We start from the raw sequence: 11,249 nt of genomic DNA on the forward strand, positions 1-11,249 counted from the left end.
TACTTTAAGTTTGAAATATCTGTATGTTTACACATTCACCAACTGAAAATAAATAGTTAAGGCCAATCTGAAAGGTATGCTTTCTACCTCAAGGTTCCCAAGTGTTTGCTTTGAACATGAAGCCTGATGTGCAGCAATTAGAAGTGACTGATCTGTTGAACAGACCAAGACAGAAGGCCAGACCTCCAGTACTTACAACAAGACAGTCTAATCTAGAGGCTGCAAGCTGACTATGGTTGCCAGGTCTCTGGTTTTTGCCAGGAGACTCCTGGATTTTGGGTCCTCTCTGGGTCTCTGGATGAGTCATCCCAATCTCCAGACTCTTAGCTTTCATTTTTTTTAAAAAAATAAGTTTCTAGGTAGTCCAGTTCAAAAGATATACACCAAAATGTAAGCGTCCCCCCACAACTTATATTAGTACAGGCTGCTCTAAACTCCGTCCTTTCAGGTTTTTAGCCAATAATTGAAGTTAGGATTGTGATTGACAAGGGATTTGTTGACTCCCAGGCAATAGCTAAACCTCATTTCAAGTTTTGAAAACAGTTTCCTTTTCCTACTTGGCTCGCATCAAGAATTCAGTAAATATATAGCTTTCAGCAGCATAAAGAGTACTTTCTCTGTACAGAAGATCTAAATACATTGGGACTTGCTTCTGAGTAAAAATGCACAGGGTTGCACTAGAACAGAAGATCACAGCAGGATCTTGGTAAGCATAAACAGTAAACAATTTTAGTTATAATTATAATAAAAGTGTATATGCAGGGGTTTTTTAATTACTTGCAAAAAATGGTATATTATACATTTTATCCTTCAAATTTTTTTTGAACAGAAGTTTTAAAAAGTGTACATGCTGCAGCTTGTGATACCATCAACCAAGTCTATGCTCCAACAGCAAATGCAGCATAAGAGGAATTGGAGAGGTTTTACACAGAAGTACAGGGAGAAATTGATCACACACCAAAACAAGATGTGTTGATAATCATGGGGGACTGGAATGCAAAAGTAGGGAACAGAGAAGAATTAGGAATTGTGGGGAAATGGGGCTTAGGAGATAGAAATGGATCAGGAGAAAGACTTATTGAATTCTGTGAAGCCAATAATTTGTTTCTTGAGAACACATTTTTTGAGCAACCGAAAAGATGACTGTACATGTGGACATCACCAAATGCTCAATATAGGAATCAAATTGATTATATAATTGGTAGCAGAAGATGGAGAAATTCCATACTTTGTGCAAAAACAAGACCAGGAGCAGACTGCGGTACAGATCATGAATTTGTCGTATCGAAAATCAGAGTAAAGCAAAAGAAGAACAACCAAGCAATCATAATGCCAAAATACAATTTAAATAGCATCCCAGAAGAATATAAAGATCAAATAAGGAACAGGTTTGAGGCTTTAAACTTAGTTGACAGAGAACCAGAAAAACTATGGATTGAAGTCAGAGACATTATCAAGGAAGAATGCAAAAAGACAATACTTCTAGCTAAAAAAAGAGAAAGACCTCAATGGATGACTGAAGAAACTCTTAAAATGGTTAAAGAGAGAAGGAAAGCAAAAGCAAAAGGAGATAGAAACATGGTCAGAACCCGAAATGCAACATTCATTCATTGGCGATCACTCGTGGCCGAGTAAGATTGTCTTCCAGGGTAAGGTCTTTAACAGTGGGTCCGTAAGTGACTGTGGAGGCCAATTCTGGATCCACACAGCCTCCCACAGTGGGGACATAGATTTCCAGATGGAAGATGGTCACGATGAGGATTTGCTTGACATGCCTTCCACTTAGCTTGTTTGTCCCTTTCGCCCTGTACTTGTGTTGGGCGAGATCTAAATGAGACCTCGCTGTGCCTCCTTTCCCCAGGTAAGGCATGGAGTGAGACTGGACCCTGAAACCAAGTTAGGAAGGAAAAACACACAAGATCTTTGATCAAAGGTTCCGTCAAGAACAAAGCAGCTGTCAGCTCAACTGAGAGACAGCAGTGGTCAAGATGGACAACTTTATTAAGAATTCACTAGTAATTTATAGGATTTTGGGTACAGTAAAGAATAAACACCAAAGACGCGCATATAGGTAGTACAACGGCAAAGAAACACATGACATACTTCTTTCAAGGATACAAGAGGATATCACATTCCGTCCGTCCTCCTGTCAAGCTGACACTTACTTATCTTTAAGGTCTTTGAAGTCCTTGGGAAAGAGACAGAGGAGCCAGCTTCTTCAAAGTCCACAGCACCTTTAATAATGGCCAACCTCCAATTGGGACTCACATGGGCCAAGGCTTCCCAGCTCTCAATGCTCATGTTACGTTTTTTAAGATTAGCTTTGAGAACGTCTTTAAACCTCTTTTGCTGTCCACTGATATTCCATTTTCCATCCTTAAGTTGGGAGTAAAGTAGCTGCTTTGGAAGACAGTGATCAGGCATTCAAACAACATGGCTGGTCCAGCGAAGTTGATGTTGGAGGATCATTGTTTCAACACTGGTAGTCTTTGCTTCTTCCATACACTAACATTAGTCCATCTATCTTCCCAAGTAATTTGCAGAATTTTCTGGAGGCAGTGTTGGTGGAATCTTTCAAGAAGTTGGGAGTCGCGTTTATAGATGGTCCATGTTTCACAGGCGTACAGTAAGGTCGTTAGTACAATGGCTTTGTAAATAAGCATTTTGGTCTCCCTGCGAATATCCCTATCCTTGAACACTCTACACTTCATTCAGGAGAATGCGCCACTCTCAGAGCTCAGACGATGCTGAATTTCAGCATCGATGTCAGCTTTTACAGAGAGATGGCTGCCAAGATAAGAAAAGTAATTGACATTCTCCAGCGTCACACCATTAAGCTGGATTGATGGTGCTACAGAGGGATTGGTTCGCACTTGCTGACGTAGCACTTTGGTTTTTTTGATGTTAAGCGAGAGGCCAAGCTTTTCATATGCTTCTGCAAAGACATTTAGGATAGTTTGAAGATCTTCCTCTGAATGTGCAGACTACATTATCATAAGCATATTGAAGTTGTATGACAGAGGTTGTAATCACCTTACTTTTTGCTTTCAGCCTACTGAGGTTAAAAAGCTTTCCATCTGTTCGGTATGTGATTTCCACGCTAGTGGGAAGTTTCCCCTCAACAAGGTGTGGAATCATGGCAATGAAAATAGTGAATAAGGTTGGAGCAATGACGCATCCCTGTTTGATGCCTGATCCCTCTTTGAATGGATCGCTTTGAGAGCCATTGCTATCCAAAATTGTTGCCGTCATGTTGTCATGGAGTAGTCGCAAAATATTCACAAATTTATCAGGGCATCCAATTTTCAGAAGGATGGTCCAGAGAGCAGTTCAATTTACAGTATCAAAGGCCTTAGTCAGATCAATAAACACCACATACAGAGGTCGTTTTTGCTCCCTGCATTTTTCTTGAAGCTGTTGTGCAGTGAAGATCATGTCCACTGTTCCCCTGGAAGAGTGGAAACCATTTTGGGATTCAGGGAGGATGTCTTCTGAGATAGGTAGGAGGTGATTTGCGAGGATCCCTGCAAGGATTTTACCTGCGGTAGCTAGAAAAGAGATGCCTCGGTAGTTCCCACAATCTGTTCTATCACCCTTCTTGAAAAGAGTTATAATTATGGCATCCCTAAAGTCTTCTGGGATCTCCTCCCTCATCCAGTTTTTTCAATGAGCTTATGAAATCATTTTATGCCTTGGTTTTCTTCCTTGGAGCCTATGTTGAGGAATAACATTAATGGCCATAGTGGATCGAATTAATCGGTGATCTGTCCAGCAGTCATCGGCACTCGTCATGGCCCTAGTGAGGAGTACATCACAACGATCTCTGGCACGGACAATTATGTAATCCAGGAGATGCCAGTGCTTTGACCAAGGGTGCTTCCATTATGTTTTAAATTTATCTTTCTGGTGAAAGAGTGTGTTTGTAATAACAAGATTGTGCTCTGCACATTTAGTCAGAAGTAGAATTCCATTCAGGTTGCTATTGCCAACTCCTTCTTTCCCAATGGTTTCTGGCCATAAATCAAAATCACACCCAACTCTTGCATTGAAATTGCCCAGGAGGATAATTTTATCCTCCTTAGATATCTCTGATTAGATGGTGTCCAGCTGGGTATAATTTTTTTCCTTGATGTCTTCATCAGCATCTAATGTTGGTGCATAAGCACTTAGAATAGTTGCCTGCTGGTTTTTGGCAAGCTTTAACCGGGGAGTTGAGAGTAGTTCATTAATGCCAGTAGGAACTTCTGACAAGAGCTTCACAAGATCATTTTTAATAGCAAAGCCTACTCCATGTATTTGTTGTTCTTGTTCAGGCTGTCCTTTCCAGAAGAAGGTGTAACCTCCTTTTTCTTCCTTCAGTTCTCCCTCTCCTGCTCTTTGAGTTTCTTGGAGTGCTGCTATGTCATAATTAAAACATCTCAACTCCCTCATGATGATGGCAGTCCTGCATTCAGGACGTTCACTATCTGTATTGTCCAGCAATGTCCATATATTCCATGTTCCAGAGTTCATTTGTCTTTTGCGACTGCTAAGTAGTGACCCCACTGGACGCGGTGATCCAGTCAGGGAGAGAGATGAGGCAGACTATGTTTAGGGCACCTTTTCTAGCCCCCTCCCCATACAGGGTGAGCAGAGTGGATCCTGAATAGCACTCCTCAGTCGTGGATATAGCTGCCGAACTACTCAAGTGCCTCGGTTCTTGAGTCAGGATGACTGAGTCTGTATCCACTGCCCATGTGCTGGTTCATGACTAGGGGCTTCCGGATTTCACAGTCCTGCCCCCATTGACATTCACCGATCGCCATGGGACTTTTGATTTTGTTTGGTTGGAAGACGTCTGTGCGTGATTTTTTTTTATGTGGGGAGATCGGCACACAATGATCAACACACAATCTTGACAGAAAAAGGCTTTGATCCAATGGCATAGATATCACTGACAATTGGAAGTCTTTTATCTGCTGCAGCCTTCATCTGCCTTCACAGCCGTTGTAACATACACATTGTTATCCTCCGCCTGTTCTGCCATTGAGGACATTTTTGGATTGTTCTTTGTCTGGTTCCTCTCCCTTGACCTTACCGCCATGGGTGACCCTGCTGGGAGTACATGACTCCCGATGGCATCGCTCATAGGGTTTATTGGAACACACAAGCCCACTCACAACTACAGTGTGACGATCCAGCGATGGGTAAACATTCACATTCACATTAAATGCAACAATACAGCAACTAGTATGGAGGGACAAAGAGAACTACTACAACAGTTATTTATAGAAATAGAAGAAGACAACAGAAAGGGTAGAACAAGAGCCCTATTCAAAAAGATTAGAGAAATGGAAGGGAAATTTAAACCAAGAGTAGAGATGTTGAATAATCAACAGGGGAACACACTGACTGACCAAGATGAAATAAAAGGAAGATGGAAGCAATACACTGAAGAACTCTATAAAAGAGATGCCAGGATGACAGATTCATTCACAGAGGAACGGTATGATGAAGAACCAGAAATTTTAGAATGTGAGGTGAAAGCTGCTCTTAAAATACTTGGCAGAAACAATTCACCAGGAACATATGACATACCAATCGAGTTACTACAAGCTACTGAGACTGAATCTGTTCAAATTTTGACAAAAATCTGTCAAGAAATATGGAAAACTAAACAATGGCTCACAGATTGGAAGCGTTCAATATACATCCCAATTCCAAAGAAAGGGGATCCCAGGGAATGCAGTAATTATCAAACTACTGCCTTAATATCCCATGCACGTAAGGTAATGCTCAAGATTCTACAACAAAAGCTCTTACCATATATGGAGCGAGAAATGCCAGATGTCGAAGCTGGATTTAGAAAGGGAAGAGGCACCAGAGATCATATCACAAATATAAGTTGGATAATTTTATTTTATTTATTTATTTTTATTTATTTAATTTATATACCGCCCTAAGCCCAAGGGCTCTCTGGGCGGTGTACATAATAATAAAGCAATCAGAGAATATATAAATACAATAATACAATGGAATCAAACAAAAATAATCAAAATAGCAGCAAAATACATCAATAAATATTAATAGTACACATTAAAATGTACTATTTATATGTAAAACGAAGAATGAGTGGCGACTCTCACCAACCCAGCCCAGCCCTCATCACCCAGTAGTAAACCAGGTGTATGTGTGCAGGGGGTGGTGGCTCACCTTGATCTGGTACATGCTCTCTGCTTCAGCCCGGCTCTTGGCAGCAATGTCTTCATACTGTGCTTTGACCTCGGCAATGATGCCATCCAAGTCCAGGCTGCGGTTGTTATCCATGGACAAGACCACAGAAGTGTCATTGATCTGAGACTGCATTACACGCAGCTCCTCATCATACAGCTGCCTCAGGAAGTTGATCTCGTCAGTCAGGCATTCCAGACGGGACTCCAGCTCAATCTTGTTCATGTAGGCCTCATCCACATCCTTCTTCAAAAGGACAAAATCATTCTCCTTCTCAGTACGATGGTTGATTTCATCTTCATACTTAGTCTTGAATTCTTCTACAAGGCCTTGCATGTTGGCCAACTCAGCATCCAGCCTTGCTCTCTCCTGCCCCAAGCCGTCCAGCTGCCGGCGCAGGTTGTTGATGTAGGCCTCAAACATACTGTCCATGTTGCTTCGGGTGGTTTTCTGATTCTGCAGGAGACTCCATTTGGTATCCAGTATTTTATTCTGCTGCTCTAGGAAGCGAACCTTGTCAATCAAGTTGGCGAACTTGTTGTTGAGAGTCTTGATCTCCTCTTTTTCTTTGGTCCTCACTTGCTGGATGGTGGGGTCGATCTCCAAGTTGAGCGGCGCCAGCAGGCTCTTGTTCACACTGACGGCCGTGATACCCCCCATGCCGCCGCCGACGGAGGACCCTCGGAAGCTGCTGGCGCTGCCGCCGCCTCCAAACCTGCTGCCCCCATAGCCGGAGGAGGCGTAAGAGGCGCTGACTCGAGAGGCGGTGACGGGGCCCGCCGTATAGGAGCGGCTGCTGAAGGTGCGGACGGGGCCTGAAGAAGTGGTTCGGCAGGAGGATTTCTTCATCATGTTACTTTAGGGGGGTTTTTTCGCCCTCTCTACGGGAGACAAGGCCGGGCGGACACTGCAGAAAGGCTGTGAGCTGAAGGATAATGGAACGGAGCAAGGAATTTCAGAAGAAAATCACCCTGTGCCTTATAGATTACAGCAAAGCCTTTGATTGTGTAGATCATGAAACATTATGGAATGCTTTAAAAGAAATTGGGGTGCCACAGCATCTGATTGTCCTGATGTGCAACCTATACTCTGGACAAGAGGCTACTGTAAGGACAGGATATGGAGAAACCGATTGGTTCCCAATCGGAAAAGGTGTGAGACAGGGGTGTATTTTATCACCCTACTTGTTTAATCTATATGCAGAACATATCATATGGAAAGTGGAATTGGACCAAGATGAAGGAGGTGTGAAAATTGGAGGGGGAAATAGCAATAATTTAAGATATGCAGATGATACCATACTAGTAGCAGAGACCAGTAATGATTTAAAACGAATGCTGATGAAAGTTAAAGAGGAAAGCACAAAAGCAGGACTACAGCTGAATGTCAGAAAGACTAAAGCAATGTCAACAGAAGATTTATGCAGCCTTAAAGTTGACAATGAGGACAGTGAACTTGTCAAGGTTTATCAATACTTTGGCACAGTCATTAACCAAAATGGGGACAATAGTCAAGAAATCAGAAGAAGGCTAGGACTGGGGAGGGCAGCTATGAGAGGAATGGAAAAGGTCCTCAAATGCAAAGATGTATCACTGAACACTAAAGTCAGGATCATTCACATCATGGTATTCCCGATCTCTATGGATGGATGTTAAAGGTGGACAATGAAAAAAGCGGATATGAGAAAAAGCAACTCATTTGAAATGTGGTGTTGGAGGAGAGCTTTGCACATATCATGGACTGCGAAAAAGACAAATAATTGGGTGTTAGAACAAATTAAACCAGAACTACCATTAGAAGCTAAAATGATGAAACTGAGGTTATCATACTTTGGACACATTATGAGAAGACATGATTCACTAGAAAAGATAATAATGCTGAGAAAAACAGAAGGGAGTAGAACAAGAAGAAGGCCAAGCAAGAGATGGATTGATTGCATAAAGGAAGCCACAGGCCTGAACTTACAAGATCTGAACAGGGTGGTTCATGACAGATGCTGTTGGAGATTGCTGACTCATAGGGTCGCCATAAGTCGTAGTCGACTTGAAGGCACATAACAACAGCAACAACAAATATACTGCTTTATTGTAAAAACCTCAAAGCGGTCTACAGAAAGAATTTAAACAATAAAATTATTGGCAAAACGAGTTAAAGACAGGTATTTAAAAACATTCAAAATAATAAAACCAACAGTGAGTTAAAAACAGATAAATACATAAGAGCTTCTATATGCCTGTAGGCTTGGCTAAACAAAAATGTTTTTAGCAGGTGCCAAAAAAGGTACAATAAGGCACTTGCCTAATGTGAATAGGCAGGAAGTTCCAAAGCATAGGTGCTGCCACAGTAAACAATTGATTTCTTACAAGAGTAGAACAAGTACTATGTGGCACCCATAACATGAAAAGCACACCTTGAACTTGGCCTGGCAGCAAATCAGCTGGCTGGCTGCTAGGATTTTTTTTGTTTTGGTTAGGAACTCTGACTGGTTGTGGGATGCTGAGTTTTGTGTCTTACTCATAGGAATCTTGTGGTTGGTATGATATGGCATTTAGGAAATCATCACTGTCTTTTCTTTTTCTTTTTCTATTTGCATTTCATTTACCTCTGACCTTACTCTCTTACATCCATAGAAGCAACAACAGTGGTTCCATGTGCTCAGCTCAACCTCTTTAAACCCACTGATGATGCACCTTGTTGTTTGCATGATGGCTTGTTTCTTACCCAGTAGTGGTAACAGAGAATTCACATACTGGGAGGTGTGGCTTCAATTGCTGTTGTTCCCAATCTACTGCCTATAAAGGTAGATCTAACCATGTGTGTTTTGTCTCTGTCAGTTATTACTCACTGGAATTGGGTTGGCTGTCAAAGTGTGTTTATAGCAGTGTACACGGTAGGCCCACACAATACTCATTTCTTAAACCTCTCCCTGCAGTGAAGAGTCTAGTCTGTAAAGAAGTTTGGAGCAGCCACATTAAAAGGCAGGAAGGGCATTTCAGATAGGGGGTTGCCAACCCTGCTTTGATATTTTTGCAGAGGATTCCTAGTCAAGCCTTACCAATAACACAATCCTAACCATATCTACTCAGAAGTAAATCCTGTTGAGTTCTATGGGGCTTAGTTCCTTTGTAAGTGTGTTTAGAATTGCAGCCTTCAGGGGCATCCATCTTTACTCCTGAGTGCTCCCATCTAACATCTCCAGAACACTAGGCTCCCTTCTTCCTACAATGGCTTTCTGGTGACTGGCCTGGCCTGAGGTCACTTAAACCCTTATTACCATAAGCAAGTAAACTAGATTAAATGTTCCCTACCCAGGCTCCCTAAGCAGGTGAGAAGGAATTATCCCATCACTTCAGCTGGACCTCTGAACACCCTCATTTAGCTAGGATTTTTGCCTTACTTCCCAATTAGAGAATTCTTTTTGTTTGAGTGATATGCCCCAAGCAACTGTGGTTGATGCTTAATGTATCATGCTTAATGACATCACTAAGGCCTGCCCTGTGACATCACTGGGGCCCATCCCCTATGACATCACTAGAGCCCACCCCTGAAATCTCAGGTTTTGGGATGCTTCTTATCTGGCAACCCTAATACTGACTACCAATCAGGGGTATGCTTTCGCTTCATATTGAATGGGGCTCATTTTTGTTTATTACAAAAGATCCCAAACATAGTTAATGAGTATAATTGCTCCTGCTGGAGGCATCCTTCCTCCTGCCCGCATGGATAAAGAGGGGAGGAATAGGGAGTCACTATTGCCACTGCTTGCCATGCTGTGAACCCAAGGTAAACACAATGTGTAGCCTTTGCTTCCCCTAGCTGGACCATGTTGATTGTTTTCATCCTTCTCATTTAAAATGGTCAAAATGCTCTATCCCAATTTGCCCCCTGCAAATAAAGTGGCGAATTGCAGGAAAGCATTCCAAAAAAGTTCTACTTTGATGTGGTTCTTATACTTTACACCTAGATTGTTGTTTTTAAATTGCTTCTATGGCTGTGGTTAATGACTTTGGGCATCTCTGGAGGAGAGAAGTACTGTGCAAATATAAATACTGCCCCCCTACTTGCTTTGCTCACCAACACCCTCCCTGCTCGCTCTGCTCACCAGCCAGGGACTCAGCCCCCCATACTCCCAAACTCATCCTGGACATCAAACACACACACACAAACATACACCCACACACACCAACTCCCCAAACGTTTCCCCCTCAGGCAACTCTCAAAATGGCTACCCTCCCCTCCAGGCAATGCCCAAAATGGCTCCCCAGGCACTCACTGCCACCCTGTTTTGGCAGCTTACTGGCCTCCCACCTGCCCAGACAGCTACTGCTGCCACCATGATCCCACCTCAGCTGCTTACCTGCCTCCCACGTTTTCACTGCCACTCACTTGCCTGCTTGCTCACTCTCCCTACTGCTTGCTTGCTCACCCACCTGCCGCCCCCTTTTTGCTCACCTGCCCCTGTTGCTCGGCCACTGCTCACCCACCACCGCCTGCCCGCTCACCTGCCACTGCTACTACCCACTCACCTGCTCTACTGCTTGCACACTCCATGCCTGCCATCCCCCACCTGCCATCCTTGTTTCCCTCACCTTGCTTGCCTGCCATGCTGCCACCATGAGATGGATAAACAGACTAAGATGAATTTTAAATGACACTTAAGTACGGATGGTCAAATCTGCGAATTTTAGTTTGTCATTTTTTCTAATATTAAGTTCAATTTATCACATTTCTACATCAGTTTTGTGATTTTTTAAAGTCTTTGAACAAAAATTCAGTAGCATTTTAATGCACATTTCTCATACAATACACATTTTACAAGCAATGTTCACTCATATAATGCATTTGTGTTCACTATTTTCAGTAATATATACAAGTTAATGTACATTTTCCCCCAATATACACATTTTTGTGCGCATTTCTTGTACTAAGATGTGCAAATTTTGAAGGCGCACTGTGTTTTACTATGTCTGTAGTTTAGGAAGTGCAAATTAGTAAGGTTTGCATAAAAATGCAAAATGAACCCTACACTTAAAGTAGTG

At 42.4% G+C, this 11,249-nt stretch overlaps 1 protein-coding gene across 1 annotated transcript; it reads right to left on the reverse strand.

Moving 5' to 3' along the window:
- Positions 1-6,038: 6,038 nt before the first annotated feature.
- On the reverse strand, positions 6,039-7,062 carry LOC133372197 (keratin, type II cytoskeletal 8-like). Its single transcript, XM_061600514.1, has one exon. It carries the CDS (start codon positions 7,060-7,062, stop codon positions 6,145-6,147), a length of 918 nt encoding a protein of 305 aa, XP_061456498.1. The 3' UTR covers positions 6,039-6,144.
- Positions 7,063-11,249: the final 4,187 nt, after the last annotated feature.

The sequence above is a fragment of the Rhineura floridana genome, chromosome 1 (genome assembly GCF_030035675.1).
Source record: "Rhineura floridana isolate rRhiFlo1 chromosome 1, rRhiFlo1.hap2, whole genome shotgun sequence".
Classification (NCBI taxonomy): domain Eukaryota; kingdom Metazoa; phylum Chordata; class Lepidosauria; order Squamata; family Rhineuridae; genus Rhineura; species Rhineura floridana.